The 21,491-nt window shown below is 42.9% G+C and overlaps 2 protein-coding genes across 6 annotated transcripts in view; both read left to right on the forward strand.

Moving 5' to 3' along the window:
- The first annotated feature begins 16 nt into the window (after window positions 1-16).
- Window positions 17-15,037, forward strand: cdk20 (cyclin dependent kinase 20). The gene is made up of 8 exons (XM_023957108.1): window positions 17-479; window positions 562-675; window positions 2,889-3,077; window positions 4,910-5,031; window positions 5,110-5,172; window positions 5,434-5,557; window positions 14,270-14,425; window positions 14,525-15,037. Exons 1-8 carry the CDS (start codon window positions 399-401, stop codon window positions 14,720-14,722), a joined length of 1,047 nt encoding a protein of 348 aa, XP_023812876.1. The 5' UTR covers window positions 17-398; the 3' UTR covers window positions 14,723-15,037.
- A 5,459-nt stretch (window positions 15,038-20,496) lies between these two features.
- The window catches only part of LOC101166383, a 31,643-nt gene continuing 30,648 nt past the window's right edge, over window positions 20,497-21,491 (forward strand). For 3 of the 5 annotated variants that reach the window (XM_011477674.2, XM_020704941.1, XM_011477679.2), the window contains exon 1: window positions 20,698-20,992. The gene's annotated coding sequence lies outside the window, so the exon portion shown is untranslated. The other 2 variants (XM_011477676.3, XM_011477675.2) reach the window with 2 other exon arrangements.

Consider the following 21,491-nt stretch of genomic DNA (forward strand, 5'->3'; position numbering starts at 1 on the left):
TTTCGTTGATTTGGATTGTCCTGTGATGACGTCACTGTCAACAAACATGGCGGAGAGCTGCGTTGACTATAGTTGAAACGTTTTCAAAATATCTCGTCAAGTGCCAAAGGACAGCGCACATTTGGTGTCGCGTACATGTCATCAGCTTTACGCATCAAGTAAATATCCAGCACTATACTAAATATTCAACGATATACTAAAGTTTCGTAGTTTTATTTATCAGATGTGACCGAGGCAACATCAGCGCCCACTTCCGGTCTCGTTCCGTTCAAAATGTCGTGCTTATTTTGGTTGGACGCGCCGGAGCCCCGCTCTTAAAACCCGTGGACTAAAAACCGTTAAGTAAAGGAACAAGTCCAAGTCCATAAAGATCCCCGCTGCAGCTGCAGGGGTCCTGGATGATCATGGAGCAGTACAGCATCCTAGGCCGGATTGGAGAAGGGGCTCACGGAATCGTGTTTAAGGCCAAGCACGTGCAGGTGAAACATGTTCATGGAGCAGAAAAAACAGACACCTGAACAGGTGATCATTCAGGCTGATGGATGAACGTGTTTCTGACAGACCGGGGAAACTGTGGCTCTAAAGAAGGTGGCTCTGAGGAAGCTGGAGGACGGCATTCCCAATCAGGCTCTGAGGGAGATCAAGGCTCTGCAGGAGATTGAGGACAACCAGCACGTGAGTGTGTACAGTCGTGGTCAAAGGTTTGGAGAATGACGTAAATATTGTTGGAAATTGGAAAATAATTGCTGCTTAAATACATATAATAGCATTTTGCATATACTCCATAATGTTATGATGATCAGATGAATTGCATAGTCCTTCTTTGCCATAAAAATGAACTTAATCCCCCAAAACTCTTTCCACGGCATTTCATTGGTGTCATTAAAGAACCAGCTGAGATCATTTCATTCATCGTCTTGTTAACTCAGGTGACAATGTTGACGAGCACCAGGCTGGAGATCATTCTGTCAGGCTGATGGGGTTAGAATGGCAGACTTGACATGTTAAAAGGAGGGTGATGCCTGGAATCATTAATCTTCCATTGGTAACCATGGTAACCTGCAAAGAAACGTGTGCAGCCATCACTGTATTGCATAAAAATTGATTCAAAGGGGAGGGTATTGTGGCAACTAAGATTGCATCTAAATCAACAATTTATAGGATCATAAAGAACATTTTTGGAGAGACGCCACTTCTCTCCAAAAACATTTCTGATTGCTTGGGGAATCTGCAGAAAAGGTGAGCGCTACCATCAGTCCTGTGTGACGCCAACAGTAAAGCATCCTGAGACCATTCATGTGTGGGGTTGTTTCCCATCCAGGGGAGGGGGCTCACTCACAATTCAGCCCAAAACACAGCCATGAATAAAGAATAGTACCAAAACACCCTCCAACAATAACTTCTTCCAACAACATTTTGGTGACAAACATGCATTTTCCAGAACCATGGAGCACCGGGCCATAAGGCTAAAGTGATAACTAAGTGGCTCTGGGACCAAAACGTTGAAATTGTGGGTCCATGGCCTGGAAACTCCTCAGATCTTTTGGTCAATCCTCAAGAGGCGGTTGGACAAACAAAAACCCACTAATTCTGACAAACTCCAAGAAGTGATTCTGAAAGAATGGGTTACTATCAGTCAGGAAGTTGATAGAGAGCATGTCCACTGGAACTGCAGAGGTTCTGAAAAAGAAGGGCCAACACTGCAAATACTGATGTCATTGTTGATAAAAGCCTTTGAAGCGTATGAAGTGCTTGTAATTCTATTTCAGTTATATTACAGAGAAAACTGAAACAAAGATCTAAATGCAGGTTAGCAGCTAACTCTGTGAAAACTACGATTTGAGTCATTCTCCAACTGACTGTACAGTCATGGCCAAAGGTTTTGAGAATGTGGGAGGTTTTTTTGGGATGATGTTAATTTTCATGGCAAAGAAGGACTATGCAATTCATCTAATCACTCATAACATTCTTGATTATATGCAAATTTCTATTATAAAAACTTAAGCAGCAAAAAAACTGAAACAAAGATCTAAAGCAGTGTTGCAGCAAACTTTGTGAGAACTAATATTTCTGTCATTCTCAAAACTTTTGGCCACAACTGTACAGTACTGAATTGTTCTATACAGCAGAACAGCATCAGAGAAAAGAACAAAACAGGATTTGACAGAGACTAAGGATCTGCTAGAGACTGGGACACGACAAAAAGCACTGATCTGGCAGAGAGCAGGGAACTGATAGAGACCAATGACCTGACAAAAAAAAGTATCTGATAAAGACTTGGACCTAACGGACATCAATGACCCAATAGACCATGCTGAGGCTAGAAACCAACAAACTTACTTGGAACAAGGACCAATGACCTCACAGAGAACATGGACCCAACTGAGACTGGAATTGTTTGTCACAATGTGACGTGTGGGGTTCGGGTCTGCAACGACGAATGTCGCGCATTTCATCAAGTTTCCTCAATGTTTAGTCGGTGGTTTTGGGGACCTATTTTATCTTGTACCTTTCACGAAGCTGTGATATCGATCCAAATCATGAGAAAGCCGCCGTTGGCTCACAAAAGTCTGCTACGTCTACTGTACCTTGTTCTGAATCTAAATCACAGTATAAGCTATCCCAGTAAGCACATCAACACATATATTAACACGCGGAAACCAAGTTCTTCAGTGGTGAAGTGAAGATGTGCAAACAACATGCGTGTGTTCGGCAACCTGAGACCACAGACCTGACTGAGACCATGAAGGTGACAGACTCAGGGACCTGACGGAGGCTGTCCAGGCTTGTCATTGGTCTGAGAAGGGAATACCCTTTAGTCAGCTGGACTTTGGTGTTGACTTGAAAAGGTTGTGGGTGAGTGAAGCCTCTCTGTCTGCCTTTTTCAGGTGGTAAAGTTGAAGGACGTCTTTCCTCACGGCACAGGCTTTGTCCTGGTCTTCAACTTCATGCTGTCAGATCTCTCTGAGGTGATCAGAAACCACCAGCGACATCTGACCCCAGCACAGGTCAAAGGCTACATGGTGATGTTGCTAAAGGGTGTGGCCTTTCTACACCAAAACAACATCATGCATCGGGTGAGTGCCTGTGTGTAGAAAACGTGGTAGTCAGGTTTTTCTCTTGGTAAAGGAAGGAGCCAAAATGTAGTGTATTTGCACATTTCCTTTTCTACTTAGTAGTTTTGCATGTTTCACCTTTCTTAATTTGTTTATTAGCGACCCCTGGGTGGAATACTAGATGAGCACTTTCTCACCTGCAGTTGGAATGAAGGAGAGGAGATCTTGGGGTGTTTATTTCTGTTGACCGCTGTTTCGTGCCACTTTGTTGCTATCGGGTTCTTTGCGGTCACCCTTTCTGGTCTGGTCTTGGTCAATCAGGTTCATTAACTCATACAAAGTCAACTTATTTTATCCCTTTGGTTTTTTTGTGTAAAAAAAATCAAAACAACAGAACTGACTGTGGCATATCAGGGGTTGACATAGCCCAGAAATTTGCACTGGCCCAGAGGGCCAGTAGTTTTTGAAAGTTACTGGCCCGACACCGCCCACAGCGAGACCCGCCGCTCCGCAGGTGCTTGCAACTTTTGGGGGGTCCGGGTGCATGCCCCCGGAAAATTTTAATATGGTGCAATTTGGTGCATTCTGGTGACATCTAGCACTTATTTATACACTTTTCAATGACTGAAAATAGACCATATCAAACTCAAATCTGCTCTAGTCTGTTTCAGATTTTTTGAAGAGAGCACTGCAGTGTAGTAGTTAACACTAGTTAAGAAGTTTTCATGCTGCCTCTAATCACTGCTATTTCACATTTGTTCCTAATCAATAGTTAAGAAGTTTTATTGACTTTTTTGCTCTGACTGCCTTAAGGTTCTGCTTTTTGTTACTGTTGCAAAGTTACATTTACTTTTTAGTTACTTTAGTTACCTAATTAAATTAAATAATTGAAAAATTAAATACAATTAAATTACTGAGATCATTCAGCTAACTAGAAATACTTACTGCTTACAGTGTTGTAAAGAAAAACAAAATTAAGTACTTTGACATTATACTCCGTTTGAGTCTGAGATTCAGGTATTTTGAGTTGCCTTTGATTCTTTGACATTCAGCTTAAAGCTTAGTGCATACAGTTTCATCTTCAATGCATTCATTAAATATCTTGCTGTCCATAGTACTAATTCCACCCGTCACTCCATCTAACATATTCCTATCTATTCCTGCCATGTCTTCCACATCTCTGACATGCTTCAGTGTCTCTTCAGTGACGGTGTTGGATTTATAATCATCGCGGTGAAAAACCACCAGGGGGCGCGCTGATATGTGTGTCAGTTTAAATATATCTGCCTAAAATGTAATAATAACCCACTGGCTTGTTCCTTCGTTGTTGCCGTTTAACATTGTTTAGTATTGAATTGTTACATTCAATAAAGTTTGAAAAAAAAATTGAGTGAGCGCGTGCCGCGTGGTGCTCGGCAGTGAAAGCCGCGCAAGCAGGCGGGAGAGGAGGAGAAGAGTGATAAAAGGTTTCCCATAGAAACCCTTGAAGTCTGAACACAGGACTAGCAGAAAAAGTGAATTATAAAGACGAGGTAAATCTACACGTTTTCGCAAAATATACTTTATTGAAAAAGGTGAAAAATGTATTAATTGTTAGATATTTTAGTGGCCCGAGTGGACAAGTAAAAAATAAAGTCTTGTGGTCCGCACTGCTCGAAAAACAGGACCGGGCCAGCGGACAAATGGCTATGTCGAGCCCTGCATATGTGTATGACAGAAGCACCCCAAACCCATCGGCTCCTCAGGAGGCTTCAACAGCAAAGTCACCTCAACAGAAGGGCTTTCCTTTTATAAAGAATGTGGGCAAACATTTGAAACTCTGCTGATGTCAGCTTAACTTCTCTGATCTGCAGGACTTGAAGCCAGCCAACCTCCTTATCAGTTCCTCTGGTCACCTGAAGATTGCAGACTTTGGTTTAGCCAGGCTCTTCAGCCATGAGGGAAGGCGGCTCTACAGCCACCAGGTGGCCACCAGGTAGAGCCAAGCAGTGCTCTGCATGAACCTGAAAGTGCTCAATGTTTTAGACAGGAGCTCTGATCCGTCTGTGTTTAGGTGGTATCGAGCTCCAGAGCTGCTGTATGGAGCACGCCGCTACGATCAGGGAGTGGACCTGTGGTAATATGACGCATTGTAACAGGATGTGTGTGTTTGTGTGTGCAGGTGCACATGTCTGCATTTGTGTACACAAATGTGACAAATGTGAGCAGACACTCATGTCCATCTGAGTGTGTGTGCAGGTGCATGTGTCAAGTCTGTGTGTGTGTCTGCACACATGCAAATGTCTTTGTGGTGTCCATGTGGTTTTGTGTGTGCAGCTTCTCATATGATGCAGGTGTGTATGGATGCACAGTTGCACATACTATCCTTGTGTTTTAGGGCGGTGGGCTGCATCTTTGGCGAGCTCTTGAACTCGTCTCCTCTGTTCCCAGGAGAGAATGACATCGAGCAGCTCTGCTGTGTCCTACGAGTCCTGGGAACACCAACGGTGGACAGTTGGCCGGTGAGATTATAGTGGACAACAGCATGGAAGTGTGTGCTGTTGTGCTCAATAGACCAACACTGCAGGGGTTGACATAGCCCAGAAATTTGCACTGGCCCACAGGGCCAGTAGTTTTTGAAACTTACTGGCCCTGCCTGAAAGTTACTGGCCCGACACCGCGCATAGCGGGACCCGCCGCTCCGCAGGTGCTTGCAACTTTAGGGGGGTCTGGGGGCATGCCCCCCCGGAAACTTTTAATATGGTGCAATTTGGTGCATTCTGGTGACATCACTTATTTCTACACTTTTCAATGACTGAAAATAGACCATATCAAACTTAAATCTGCTCTAGTCTGTTTCAGATGTTTTGAAGAGAGCACTGCAGTGTAGTAGGTAACACTAGTTCAGAAGTTTTCATGCTGCTTCTAACGGCAAATATCGCAATAAATCATAAACCTTAAATGTGTTAAAACAATCTAATGGCAGTGTCAGGGTCCGCTCGGCAGAGATTGAGCCACAGGACAAAAAGATCTTCAAATCAGGGGTTTTTATTTTACCCAACACAACACGACAGGGGCTCAAATTAAAATGGGGTCAACTTAACAAAAATGTAACTGAGCGAATCAATAACAAAAGCTCAAACCAACTGAACTCAAACTGACCCCCTTACAGGAAACATTAGGGAGATTTTATACTGGCTGATCAGACCAATGACACAATAGGGAGGGGAGCACAAATACAAAACATTCAAAACCTAAATATTAATTAAAGTAGTAAATTACTAGTAATTTAACGCTTCAACAGAAACTGAACTTGTACCTCAAAGCAAGCTTAACATATTCCAAAAAATACAAACAATAGTCCAACATAAGAATACACTTCGTCTTTCCCCTCCATCTTCTCCAAATGGAAGTTGTCCATGCTCCTCCCTTTCCAAGTCATCAGGAACTTCTTCAGCTCCTCCCACTGCCACATCATCAGGAAGTTTCCTGCTCCAGCCTCTGCCCCAGCATCAGGCCTCAAACAGAACTCAAAGAATAGAATTACTCAAAACAATACAAAATTAACTAAATGTGTGCACAAGTCATTAAGTCAATTTTGTTATGAAATGTGTGAAATAAAATGAAATGGTTTATTCAAGAGAAAAATATAACAAATGAACTTAACTTAGCTGTGGGGCAGTGGGTTCTGCCCTCACACACCCTCCCCCACAAGACTCTCGCTGGGACAGCGAGAGAGGAAGTCCGCAGTGGAATTGTTCCTTCCTGGGATGTGGTGGATGGTGAAGTAGTATGGTTGGATGGCTAGGTACCATCTGGTAATTCTCCCGTTTGTGTCCTTCATCCTTGCCAGCCACTGTAGGGCCTTGTGGTCGGTTTCCAGTGTAAACTCCCGTCCAAGAAGGTAGTACTTGAAGGAGTCTAGGGCCCACTTTATTCCCAGCGCTTCTTTCTCCACGGTTGAATAATGAACCTCTCGTGGAAACAGTTTCCGACTGATGAAGGCCACAGGATGTCTGGAGGGCCTTGTAGAAGCACTGCCCCCAAACCTCTATCAGAAGCATCTGTCTGTAGAATAAATGGCTTTTGAAAGTTTGGACTGTACAGGACAGGGTTCTTACTTAATGCCCGCTTGATGTCCTCAAAAGCTGCTTCTGCCTCTTTGGTCCATTGGAGGTTATTAGGACTCCTGGCTCCAGTTAGGTCCGTGAGTAATGCTGCCCTGGCCGAAAAATGAGGGATGAACCGGTGATAAAACCCAGCCATGCCCAAAAAAGATCTCAATTGCTTCTTAGTGACAGGCAATGGACAGGACTGAATAGCTGAAACTTTGTCAGTTTGCGGTTTTATCATTCCATTGCCGATGATGTAGCCCAGATAGTCGGTTTCGGATTTAGCAAAGACACATTTGGAAGGATTGACAGTTAGTCCCGCCCCCTGGAGACAATCCAGCACCCTCTCCAAATGTCCAAGGTGCTCATCCCAGGTATTACTGAAAATAACAATATCATCCAAATAGGCTGCAGCAAACTCTGAAACTCCACATAGTACCTGATTCATGAGGCGCTGAAAGGTGGCTGGAGCTCCATGAAGTCCAAAGGGTAGAACAGTAAATTGAAACAACCCCCATGGGGTTCGGAAGGCAGTCAGCTCTCTGGATTGACGAGTCAGTGGGACCTGCCAATAGCCCTTGCATAAATCTATGGTGGTCAGGTATTTGGCACATCCCAGTCGCTCTATCAGATCATCAATACGAGGAGTTGGATAAGAGTCAAACTTGGAGACTGAATTCAGGTACCTAAAGTCTATGCAGAACCTAATGCTCCCATCTTTCTTCGGGACCAATACTACAGGGCTGCACCACTCACTCTTAGATGGCTCAATCACACCCAGAGAGAGCATCAGATCCACCTCCTCCTTCAGGTTGGTCAAAAGGCGTTCAGGCAACCTGTAGCTCCTGCGTTTCACGACAGCTCCGTCTTTTAAGATGATGTCATGCTGAATGATGTCAGTTCGCCCAGGGTTCTCCTGGAATACTGGTGTACTGCACAAGGCTCTCACCTGAAGTTGCTGCTCTTTAGAGAGATGATCCAGATCCTGATTTGGTGAGAGAGTTGAGGAAAGATACTGCTCATCCACCTCATCCTCTTCCGGGATCCTTCTGATAAGCAGAACTTGTTGTTCCTTTTCAGCCCTTTCCACCCACTCTTTCAGGAGATTAACATGAAGTAGCCGGGTGGAGCGTGATTGTCCAGGTGTTGAGACACGATAGGTGGTCTGCCCAATTCTCTGCAAAACCTCAAAGGGGCCTTGCCATTTTGCGAGCAACTTGCTATCGCTGCTGGGAAGAAGAACAAGCACCTTCTGGCCAGGACTGAATGACCGCTGACGAGCTGATCGATCATACCAGACCTTCTGCTGTTTTTGAGCCTCTGCCATGTGAGCTTGGGCCAGCTCACTCATTTTTTCCAGCCGTTCCCGCATCTGAACAACAAAAGAAACAACATTAACAGTCTCTGAATGAGGCCGATCCCCTTCCCACATGTCTTTGAGCAGAGAGAGAGGGCCTCTCACTTCGTGTCCGTATAACAGTTCGAATGGAGAAAAACCAGTGGAGGCTTGTGGTACTTCTCTGTACGCAAATAACAGGTATGGCAACCACTTATCCCAATCTGTTCCAGACTCATTGACAAATTTCCTTAGCATTTGCTTAATGGTTTGATTGAAGCGCTCTGTAAGGCCATCTGTTTGAGGATGGTACGCAGTGGTTCTTAAGCTTTTGATGCCCAACAGTTGGTATACTTGTGACAGCAACGTGGACAAAAAATTGGTACCCCGGTCAGTTAAGATCTCCAGAGGCAACCCAACTCTGGAAAAAAATTGCACCAGGCAATAGGCAACTTCTCTAGCCTTTATGGTCTTTAAAGGGAACACCTCTGGGTATTTGGTGGCATAATCAGTTATCACCAACATGTACCTATTGCCCGATTTGCTTCTTTCTAATGGTCCAACAATGTCCATTCCTATCCTCTCAAACGGGGTGCTAATCACTGGTAATGGTTGTAGAGGAGCTCTGGAGGGGACTCTGGTAGAAGTTAGTTGGCACTGAGGGCAAGTTTTACAAAAAACTGCAACATCCTTACTCAAGCCAGGCCAGTAGAAATGTTTCCTAATGCGGTTCATGGTTCTGTGCTTCCCCAAGTGGCCAGCCCAGGGAACTGAATGTCCTAAAGTCAGCACAATTTCTCTGACAGCCTCAGGAACCACTAGTTTAAATGCTGACCCCTGCTGGCGATAGAGAATGCCTTTCCTCAGAACAAAGTTTTCTCCACCATGATTTTGCATAGTCTCCGTGTTTTTCTCCTCCGTCCTCTGGAAAAGATGTTTTAGGGTTGGGTCACTGCATTGCATTTCAACAATGTTGTCTGGGATTCTGAAATTTAACGGCAATTCTGGCTCAGGGTCATCAGAGAATTTAACAGCAGTGTGTTGGAACTTCTCCTTCCTCCTTTGCTTACGGGACTTACGAGACTTCCCGGGTGTAGCCTCCAAGTCTGCATCAAAGAAAGGTAGAGCACTAAGTGTTGGAAGTGGTTCCACATGCTTAGCTCTCGCCCTTGTCACTGCAACATAACATGAATGGTCAGTGTCCAGCAAATCAAATAGTACAGGGAGGTCTAAACCCAACACAACAGGAAAAGGCAGTTTATCAACAACTCCAACATTTAATAGATACGTTTGATCTGCAATTTTGATGTAGACATCTGCTGTGGGATAGGATTTCTTATCTCCATGTACACAACAAACTGGGATTGTTTTTGTAGTGATCAGATGAGGTGAGATGAATTGCTGATGCACCAGAGTCTGGTCGCTGCCAGTATCAATGAGAGCAGTCATTAGTTCTCCATTTACTTCTACAGGTGTCAACTTCACTCCCACCGGAGGCCCATCAGGTGCTTCAAAGCGTGGAGCCACACACATTTGAGTGAGCTTTGTCTTTTTAGGACACATGGGTTTGGTGTGTCCTTCTACTCCACATAGATAGCAAATTGGTACTCTGGCTGGTTGGCCTCCCCTTACCGACTGCACACCCACATTACTGGCTGCTCGTTGCCGATACTGAGGAGCTGGGTTGTTGCCATCTTTCTCCTTCCAGGCAGTATAACTCCATGGTTGTCCCCTGTGGCGGGCAGCAACAAACACCTCTGCCATCTTAGCAGCTTCTGCTGCTGACTCTGGCTTATGTTCTCGTATCCACACCTGCAGCTCAGGAGAAAGCATCCTCAAGTATTGCTCCAAAATGATCAGTTCACCAATTTCATTAGCAGTTTTACCCATTGGCTGGATCCACTTCAGGTAGAGCTCTTTGAGCCTGGCATAAAGCTCTCTTGGGCTTTCATCAGCATGTATCTCCAGAGAACGAAATCTTTGTCTGTAGTTCTCTGGGTTGATGTTAAACTTTGACAAAATTGCAGCTTTAACATTATCATAATCCAGGGCCTCATCAATATCCATTTGTACATATGCAGCTCTAGCCTTGCCCGTGAGTAAAGGGATGAGATGGAAAACCCATTCTCTTTTTTTCCACTGACAAGCTAGCGCAATCCGTTCAAATGTGATTAGATAATGTTCCACATCATCATTGTCTGTGAATTTTTCTAGTCGAGGCTCATACAGACGGAACTGACCTGATGGTTGGCATGTTGGATCCTCAGCCACATTACTGGGGTTTACATGAGGAATGTCAGCCGTCTTTAGAGGTCCCCGGTTGGAAAGTTCAGGCTCTGGTAAAACCAGTTCAGGTGTTGAGGTGGTACGTGCCTGAACTTCCAATTGCAGTAGTTGAAACTGATGCTGGAGTGCTCTGAATCGTTTTTCTTGTCGAGCACTTTCTTCCATTTGCCTGGCATCTCTGGCTTCCTGCTGACTCATGTGAGACCGAAAAATAGAGACCAGGTCTGCAACACTTGGCTCGTTACCTGTGCCCTCAGAGCTGTCCACTCCTCCAGAAGCTCCATTTTCCTCCTGATCCTCATCTGGCTGCTCCTGTGTCATTTTAGGGGGTAATGGGCCATCCTTGGCTCCTCTCATGTTGCGTCCACTTTTCTGCATAACTCAAAATCCAAGAGGATGAAGGATTAGAAAAAGGGGAAAGTACAAAAAATTATTGAAGAAAAAAAAAAACCTGGGCTCATGGTGGGGTTATCCCACTTCTGACACCAGTTGTCAGGGTCCGCTCGGCAGAGATTGAGCCACAGGACAAAAAGATCTTCAAATCAGGGGTTTTTATTTTACCCAACACAACACGACAGGGGCTCAAATTAAAATGGGGTCAACTTAACAAAAATGTAACTGAGCGAATCAATAACAAAAGCTCAAACCAACTGAACTCAAACTGACCCCCTTACAGGAAACATTAGGGAGATTTTATACTGGCTGATCAGACCAATGACACAATAGGGAGGGGAGCACAAATACAAAACATTCAAAACCTAAATATTAATTAAAGTAGTAAATTACTAGTAATTTAACGCTTCAACAGAAACTGAACTTGTACCTCAAAGCAAGCTTAACATATTCCAAAAAATACAAACAATAGTCCAACATAAGAATACACTTCGTCTTTCCCCTCCATCTTCTCCAAATGGAAGTTGTCCATGCTCCTCCCTTTCCAAGTCATCAGGAACTTCTTCAGCTCCTCCCACTGCCACATCATCAGGAAGTTTCCTGCTCCAGCCTCTGCCCCAGCATCAGGCCTCAAACAGAACTCAAAGAATAGAATTACTCAAAACAATACAAAATTAACTAAATGTGTGCACAAGTCATTAAGTCAATTTTGTTATGAAATGTGTGAAATAAAATGAAATGGTTTATTCAAGAGAAAAATATAACAAATGAACTTAACTTAGCTGTGGGGCAGTGGGTTCTGCCCTCACAGGCAGCTTGAACCATTTAACGAATCAAATAAATCCCTTAATGCATTTGACCAATCGGATGGACGCCTTCACATTGTTGACCAATCAGATGGAGCCCTGTTAAGTTAGATGTTTGTAACCTATGTCAACGTGGGTCATTTGGAGTATAATTTTTAAACTGGGAATGGTTATTTGGTTATTTTGCTGTTTGTTTATATACCGCAAATTATATCGTTATCGCAATTTTAATCTCTGATATCGCATATCGCGAGTTTTCCTCATATTGTGCAGGTCTAACTGAGATCATTCAGCTAACTAGAAATACTTACTGCTTACAGTGTTGTAAAGAAAAACAAAATTAAGTAGTTTAACATTCTACTGCATTTGAGTCTGAGATTCAGGTATTTGGAGTTGCCTTTGATTCTTTGACATTCAGCTTAAAGCTTAGTGCATACAGTTTCATCTTCAATGCATTCATTAAATATCTTGCTGTCCATACTACTAATTATACCCATTACTCCATCTAACATATTCCTTTCTATTCCTGCCATGTCTTCCACATCTCTGACATGCTTCAGTCTCTCTTCAGTGACGGTGTCGGATTTATGATCATCGCGGTGAAAAACCACCAGGGGGCGCGCTGATATGTGTGTCAGTTTAAATATATCTGCCTAAAATGTAATAATAACCCACTGGCTTGTTCCTTCGTTGTTGCCGTTTAACATTGTTTAGTATTGAATTGTTACATTCAATAAAGTTTGAAAAAAAAATTGAGTGAGCGCGTGCCGCGTGGTGCTCGGCAGTGACAGCCGCGCAAGCAGGCGGGAGAGGAGGAGAAGAGTGATAAAAGGTTTCCCATAGAAACCCTTGAAGTCTGAACACAGGACTAGCAGAAAAACTAAATTATAAAGACGAGGTAAATCTACACGTTTTCGCAAAATTTACTTTATTGAAAAAGGTGAAGAATATATAAACCGTTAAATATTTTAGTGGCCCGAGCGGACAAGTGAAAAGTAAAGTCTTGTGGTCCGCACTGCTCGAAAAACAGGACCGGGCCAGCGGACAAATGGATATGTCGAGCCCTGCACTGTAGCATGGAAGTACACTATATTACCAAAAGTATTGGCTCGCCTGCCTTGACTCCCATATGAACTGAAGTGCCGTCCCATTCCTAACCATAGAGTTCAGTGTGATGTGGGTTCACCTTTTGAAACTGTTACAGCTCCAACTCTTCTAGAAAGGCTGTCCTCAAGGTTGAGGAGTGTTTCTAGGAATGTCTGACCATTCTTCCGAAAGCATATTGGCATATCTCAGTCCTTCTGCACAAACATCAACACAAATTTCTCCACAAACAGATTCCACAAGGCTGGAAGCATGGAATTGTTTAAAATGTGACTGTGTCCTTTTCTCCACTGCATCAACGCTTTGCATTGCACTTGTTGATGTGTGGCTTGGATGCAGCTGCTCGGCCATGGAAACCCATTTTATAAAGCTCTCTGCGTGCTGTTCTAGGGCTAATCTGAAGGTCACACAGAGCTCTGTAGCAATTGACTATGCAGAAAGTGGGTGACCTCTTTGCACTCTGAGCTTCAGCATCCTCTGACTCCTCTCCATCAGGTTACCTGGTCGACCACTTGGTGGCTGAGTTGCTGTTGTTCCCAAGCTCTTCCATGTTGTCCTGATAGAGCTGACAGCTGACTGTGGAATATTCAGGAGAGAGGACATTTCACCACTGGATGTGTTGTACAGGTAGCATCCTATGACAGTTCCACCCTTGGATTCACTGACAGCGGCCCATTCTTTCACAAATGTTTGTAAAAACAGTCTGCATGGCTGAAGGTTTGATTTTATACACCTGTGACCAGGATGAGTTATTAGGACACCTGATTCTGATCATTTGGATGGGTGAGCCTATACTTTGGTTATACAGTGTATGTGCTATTGTGCATGGAGCACAACACTGTAACATGGCAGCATGGAAGTATGTGCAGGTGCCTGGTGCTGAGATTCTAGGAAAGAGCCTCGTGCGCATCCACTTTCAGGTGTCATGTCTCATGCACTTGCAGATTTATGTTCTTATGAAGGCTGAGTCAGCTGGACAGCAGCTAATTCAATGAGAACACAGGCTGTTCTTTCCATAAACCTTGATCGAGTAATCTCTGACGAATCTCTGACGTCATCTAACAGTTTCTAAACAGAGAAAATAAAGCCTGAAGTGGGCTGCCCACTTTGACTGGAGTTAACTCTGCCCAGCTCAAAAAGTCAAAAATGGTCTATTGGGAAGAACTAAGTCACAAAGACAAACATCTGTCTTTTTAGGAGATGTTGGAACTTCCAGATTACAACAAAATCACCTTTAAGGAGAATCCAGCCATCCCATTGGAGGAGATTGTCCCAGACACGCCCCCTCAAGGCATCCACCTGCTCTACAGGTTCCTGGTTTATCCATCCAGTCAACGCTGCTCTGCCAGTGAGGTAAGCAGCTGTCTGGTGTGTGCTGCCCCTGGTGCCTGTGTGCGGTACTGCACCAAGGACCACCAGTAGATATTTGACTTCTTGATTTTCTCCCTGCAGGCTTTGCTCCATCCATACTTCTTCTCCTGTCCTCTTCCTGCCCACCACTCTGAGCTGCCCATCCCTCATAGGGGGGGTAGGCCCCCACACCAGCACCCACAGGCTCCGCCTCCAGACTTTTCAGTCAATCTGTCTCTGCAGAGCAGCGTGGTAGCACCTGTGTTGCTTAAGCCACATGCTTTGCTCCTGCCCTCCTGAGGTTTCCAGGCTCTGACTCAGACACCCGCAGGAACCTCCTGCTTCTAGTGTTCTCCTCTCAGTTCTGACAGAAGCTCAGATGTAGAAATCTTCAGGATTTGAACTTTTACTGAGCAGCCAAATAATTTTATTGTATCTACTGTTTATAGCCTTTTACATAACTCATTTGTATCAAGTGCTTCTAATCTAATTTGTTTATTTATGTTTTGAATTTGTGTCTTGATGTTTCTTGTTGTCTTCTGTAAGGGAGCCCTGCAGTTGCTGGTCCAATCTGATTTAACTATTGCAAATGGCAAATAAATTGATTGATTGATTCTGTCAGATGGTTTTTATTGTGCTTTTAACCCTTGTGCTATCCTATGACCCCCCCCACCACCACCATGACAAAGGTGGATAAAGGTGGAAAGATTTCATGTAATCCATGGACACCAGTGAAGATCACAAATCATTGAAGAAAAAAGGTTCAGAGCACTGTCTAGTGGGTCTAGATGACCCAACTCCCAATGGTAAAGTGCCTAGGATAGCACAGGGTTACTGTATATTTTTAGTGATTTTATTACCCTTTTCTTTTATGTAGTGTCACTGAGCTTTTTGAAAGGCACTTCCAAATGAATCTAAAGCTAAAGATAAAAAAATCTTTGGGGTTTTCTCTTGAGGGAAAAAGCCTAAAGGAAAAGAAGATACAGAACTGCTGTGGATGGGCCAAAGTAAGATCAATCGCATGTTTACTTTGTTTACAACAAAGAAGTCAAGAGTGTCGGGCTGGGCAATGTGGCCAAAAAATAAGTCAGATTTTGGCTTACCAAGTTTGATTTTAAAAACTTGGCCACATCCACCACAACGGCTTTCCTCTGTTCTTTATCTGGTTGGTTCTCCATCACCATCCTGTCAGAGGCTAGGTAGTCTGCACAGAAAGGGTCACACTCCCAGAAGGATCAACAGCAGACATTAGATGCGTGTAGATGTGCAGTACGTCTTCAATCTGATCAAAGATTGCATTAGAAATGAAGTGTGAACATGGGCCCTGAAGAACTTTATCCGATTATAACAAACGTTTACATACGCCACACTTTCAATCGGAATAAATCATTTTGACATGCGCAGAACTATCTGAAATAGCAGAAACGGCCGTAGAAGAAGTAATAACAGAGTTCTGTTATAAACATGGCTGCTGTTGGCATGTAGCGCGATGATCTTCTGAGCGTACTTTAATTATTATTATTTATTTATTTAATTTGAAAGTGACTATTCACTCATTAGTTTCTAAATATGTGCAGCCAGTGATGAACTCTTTTCTTGGCCTCACAGATCAGGAGGAAGAGGTTAGGGGTAAACTTAAAGTACATGCAGATAACATGAGGCTTTATGTTTTTTATTATTATTTTTCTTCAGAAAATTTCTTACAGCTCAACCAGGATAAAACTGAAGTTTTAATCATTGGTCCTGAAAAACAAAGGAGAGATGATTTTTGTAAATTTTATGTGTATGTTTATGTGGAATTTTATTCCACACATCAGAAACGTTGTGAAAACAGGATTTTACCATCTTAAAAACATTGCCAGAGTCCGCCCGTTCCTCTCTCTTGCCAGCACAGCACAACTCTGCGGCACGAGTTCTGACGAGGACCAGAGGGCGGGAACACATTACAACGATTTTAAAGTCGCTGCATTGGCTCCCTGTGCGTTTCAGGATTGATTTTAAAATTCTTTTAATGGTTTATAAATGTTTTTATGGTCTTGGGCCTTCTTATTTAAATGATATTATTTTAAAATATGAGCCCTCACGGTGTGTATGTAACACACACAGACACAATAATCCCAAAGAGCCACTTATGCCACATCCAGTTCCTGAAAGAAAATGGGAAAAAGAAGGTGTGGATTTGTTTCACTTCAATGATACTGAGTTCTTACTGTGTGTGGATTATTTTTCAAAGTTCCCAGAGATCGTCAAATTGAGTGGAACCACAAGCAAACACATCATCATTGCACTCAAGTCGATTTTTGCAAGACTTGGGGTGCCAGCTGAGTTATTCTCAGACAATGGCAGACAGCTGGTGAGCCAGGAGATGGAGGATTTCAAACACACCACCTCCAGTCCCACTTTCCCAGAATCAAATGGACAGGCTGAGAGGGCAGTCCAGACAGTACAAAACCTGTTGAAGAAAGCACAAGACAGTGGTGGTGATCCATACTTAGCCTTGCTGGAACACTGGAATACGCCACTAGATGGGACTGGCCTTTCACCGGCACAATTGCTCCTTGGGAGAAGACTCAAGTAAAAAATTCCTGTGTCAAAGGCATTGTTACAACTTGCTCTTCATGAAAATGCCAGGAGTGACCTAGTGAGGAGACAGGAAAGACAGAAACAATCCTTTGATCAAAGAACCAGGACACTGTCTGAACTTCAAGATGGGGAAAATCTGAGGATTAGGCAAGGTAGCAAGTGGGAAGCAGCCACTGTGACAAATAAACACAATCTGCCAAGATCCTACATAGTCAAAACCCCAAGTGGACAAGTGTACAGGTGGAACCGCAGACACTTGCTTCAAACCAAAGAGACTTCATTTTCAAGGACATCACAGGATACTTTGTCAGAGAATGCCTGTGAGGTGGAATCAGAGACAGTTCCAAGTGTTGACTCACCCTGCTCAACTCAAGATGGTTTCACTGGACCACAGAATCAAGGACTAATGACTGACAACACTCAATGTGTCAACAACACGCTGTGGTCGGCCTGTAAGAATGCCGCAGCGTTATCGGGACTGAAAAGAAAACAAAAGTGTAACGTTCATGTTGAGAGGTTGCGTACCAAGTGATTTTATGTTTCAGTCATGCTGTAAGTTTACAGGTATTTGTTTTTGTTTACGGTGAGTTTAGTCCATTGGTTTTGATTAGTAATACTAGTAAGCATTTGATTGGTTAGTTGAGTCTATTCAGGACTATGGTAACTTTCAGTGCGTGTTTGATGGATATAAGTAAAGACAGTGCGTCACCTGTTTTTTTTTTGTGTGTGTGTTGACCACAATTTCTTGAAGAAGAAAAAAATCTTTAAAAAAAAGGGAGATGTATTGTAATGGGGGAGGCCGGCCAAGATGGCATCTGCGTAGGTACGCACCTTCTGAGCTCCTGCAAAAGTTATCGGACATAACATCCATTTCATCCAAAAGACCAAGATAACAGCTCAAAATTTTTCTGAAAGAGAAAGGATCTTTTGATTTTTGACCTTGATGTTCAGTCGAGAGAGAAAGAGAATGCAAAAAAGCGAAAAAGCTGCAGTACTGAGGACCACCACGTGTCATGACTACGCTAAATCGTCACCAACTTCGGACATGGAAGCTTTCCCTCCTCTTCCTAAAAGTCCAAGTAAGCCCCCAGCTGCAAAAAAAGCTTTGTTGGCAGCTGGACAAAGCTCTTCAGATTCAAATGAAGTCATTGCTGTTTTATCTGAGCTGATAAACAAGCGAGCCGACTCATTGGAAATGTGTGCAGATTCCTTGGAAAAGCTAATTAGTGAAAACTCAAAGAAGATAGATGAAAACACGCTGAAGATTGAAGGGATAAGGAGAAGCTTAGAATTCGCATGCAACGAAATAAAAGAAACACAAAAGTCTTTGAAAGATGTTGACCAACGTTTGAGGAATGAAGAGAAAACCGTAGCAGCTCTTCAGGCCCAGGTTCTGGAACTGGAGTCATATTCAAGGAGGTGGAAGCTGAAACTCTTTGGTGTAACTGAAAGCCCTGATGAAGATGTGAAAGCCAAGGTCACTGAGATATGTCAGAACATCGTTGTAGAAGACTTGCAGCAGGCTTTTTCTGCCATTGATGTTGCACATCGCCTTGGGAAACCCAATCCAAGCAGCGCATGCTCTAGAGCGATCATCATCCGGTTCTCCCAAAGATCCTGTAGAGATGCCGTCTGGAGAGCCGCTAAAAACAGAGAAAAAGCCCTGCTTTGCCGAGGATCTTTCCACAGCTGTCAGAGAAGCCCAGCTGAAAGTGTGGCCCCTCTTCCAAAAAGCCAGAGAGGAGGGAAAACGAGCTTACTTTGTGGGCAGCAGAGCCTTCATCAACGGTCAAGAAGTCAAGTAATCAGGTCAATGATGGTTATGTGATACTCTGACATTGTTGCCAAATCACTAAAACCAAAACAGGATGGATCTGACTGAACTTCTAACTTACCGAGGCCCACTTGGATAACACAAAACCAGAATATACAGATGTGGGCTTAGTTCAGTTTTTCCTTGTATGCACAAAATATTGTTGAGCTATTGTGTTTGACACATTTACTAATGTGCAGGTTAAGCTCAGAGAATACGTTTCTTTTTCTTAGTGTTTGAGAGTTTTTGTTCTTGTTCTAAATATTTTGTTTCCCTCAACGCCAGGGGGTTGAGAAGTAATATCAAACGAAAAGCTATATTTTTATTTCTTAAGCAGCTGAATGCAGATCTTTTCTTTTGTCAGGAATCTCATTCTGTTTGTTCTGATGTAAATTTCTGGAAAACACAGTGGGGGAACGATTTATGGTTTTCTCATCACTCTAAAAAATTAGCAGGAGTTTTAACCCTGAAACATAAATATAACGGTAATGTTCTGCATAAAGAAACTGATCCTAAAGGGCACTTTGTCAGGCAAGTTATCAATTACAATAATAATATAATAATTATTCTCAATATATACGGCTACAACTTCTACACAGAAAATAAACAACTATTTCTTATAATTGAGAGCACATTGAAAAAATGGCTTCGAAAATATCCAAACTCTGCAATTATTGTGGGGGGAGATTTTAACATGACTTTAAACCCTCAAATTGATCGGTGGCCCCCCTCGCATCATAATCCCAAAAACATATTTTTTGAATCTTTTATGGAAGAGTTTAAACTGGTGGATATCTGGAGACTCAAACATCCTAATATACCATCTTTTACATGGAGTAATAAATCTAGAACAGCCCTTTCTCCATTAGACTTTTGGTTAATTTCTAGTGATTTACAAGATAAGGATATATCAGTGAACATCTTACCATGTCCACTAAGTGACCATCAAGCTGTCCGTATAGATATTGTTATGTGTCCCTCACAAAATGTCAATAAATCTCATAATTGGAAATTAAACAACTCGCTGCTCAAAATTACAGAAGTGCAAACAAAAATTAACAATCTTCTTTCAAAATTTTTTAATAAAGCCAAATCGGAGAACTCTTTCAGTTAATTGGGAGTTGTTCAAATATGAATCAGCCAAGTTTTTAAGAACATTTGGTGGCAACTTAGCTAAACTAAAAAGCAACAAGAGCATGACTTAATCACAGCCATCTCAGTACTATCACAAAAACCTCCAGACAGCTGTCAGATGAGCAGAAACTACAAATGATCAAACTACAGGAGGACTTGGATCAAGTTTATAAAAGAAAAGCAGAAGTAGCTTTTATTAGATCCAGAAACAATGGCTCGAGCAAGAACAAAACTCCTCTTATTTTTTTTAAATGGAGAAGCATCAAGGACAAATAAACACTATTCACGAGTTAAAAATTAATGACATAAATTGTAGTGATACTAAAATAATCTCCAACTATTGTTCATCATTTTGTAAGAATCTGTATTCATCACAATATTCTGAAATAGAAGCTGAAATATTTATGAACTCTTTAAACAATACAAGAACAGAACAATTAAAGACGAGAAAAAAAGTAGTGTAATTGAGGTGCGATACGCTTTGTGTCCACAGGTGTCGCTGTGAGATTTGAGCGTGTATTGTTGTGCAGTAAAAGACAACTGAATAAACAGACGGTAAACTGAAAACTTGACTCCTTACACGTCTTATATTACACTGCCCCTTATCTGGAATTAAAATATACTGCTAGCTAGGAATTTTCCTCTCGATAAAAGGGTGTCGTAAGGTTTGAAGCTCGGAAGTCTGTGCCGTCCCTGAAGGCAGCGGTGGAGGCGGAGCTCCGGAGGGTCAGGCGGAGCGGTGAGATACAAAAAAAATGTTGATTCACTTCAATTCTCTGGTTATATAGAGCACGTGCACGCAATAGGTGAGCGCGTGAGCCCGTGCTAAAAGTCCGTGCAGGTGCAAGAAAAAAACCCCGCAGTTCCTCGCGGTGTTTCCGACGCAAATAAGTCTGTCCTGAGTGTGCGCGTGGACCAAAATCCGCATCAAAAATCTCTAGGACGTGTTCATCCGCTAACCGCTGCAGATCTGCCATCCCTGAGGAAGGGTCCTTTCTTCTGTGTTCAGTACATTTGCATGCTCGGCTCCACGGGACACGGTGTGTAGAGGTTTGTGTCTGTATGGGGTTTGTGTGTATGGCGGGGTTGTGTATGTTGTATCATATGGGATTGTGTATGTGTGTATGGGGTTGTGTGTAGAGGTTGGTGTGTGTAAAGGTTTGTGTATGTAGAGGTTTGTGTGTGTAGAGGTCTGTGTGTATGTATGGGGTTTGTGTGTGTGTGTGTGTGTGGGGGGGGGGGGTAGAGTTGAATCATTTCTTTCAGTTAATTATTTTGATTTTATGGGAGCATAAATGTTGGCGTTATAATGGGCGTGGCCTTTTCTGTTTGTATTTAGGATCCTCTGGGTGTGTGAATGTTGACCCGCTTACTTATTGTTGAATATGGTTGTGTTTCATTGTTTGAAGGTTGCAGCCCAACACCTGATTATTACAAAGATGTCAGTCATGGTTTTCCAAAGATAAAGTCTTAAAGTGCCACTTCAATCATCTTTTGATCTATTTTCATAGTGTTCTAGTGTTGTTGTTTTTTTAAAAT

The sequence above is a fragment of the Oryzias latipes genome, chromosome 7 (assembly GCF_002234675.1).
Source record: "Oryzias latipes chromosome 7, ASM223467v1".
In the NCBI taxonomy this organism is placed as follows: Eukaryota; Metazoa; Chordata; class Actinopteri; order Beloniformes; family Adrianichthyidae; genus Oryzias; species Oryzias latipes.

What these genes read in the sequence shown, in the direction of transcription:
- cdk20 (XM_023957108.1), top strand. Translation starts at nt 399, where the DNA reads ATGATCATGGAGCAGTACAGCATCCTAGGCCGGATTGGAGAAGGGGCT. An exon ending in AGCCACCAGGTGGCCACCAG is followed by an intron (nt 5,032 to 5,109) that starts GTAGAGCCAAGC and finishes GTCTGTGTTTAG; the next exon opens with GTGGTATCGAGCTCCAGAGC. An exon ending in GATCAGGGAGTGGACCTGTG is followed by an intron (nt 5,173 to 5,433) that starts GTAATATGACGC and finishes CTTGTGTTTTAG; the next exon opens with GGCGGTGGGCTGCATCTTTG.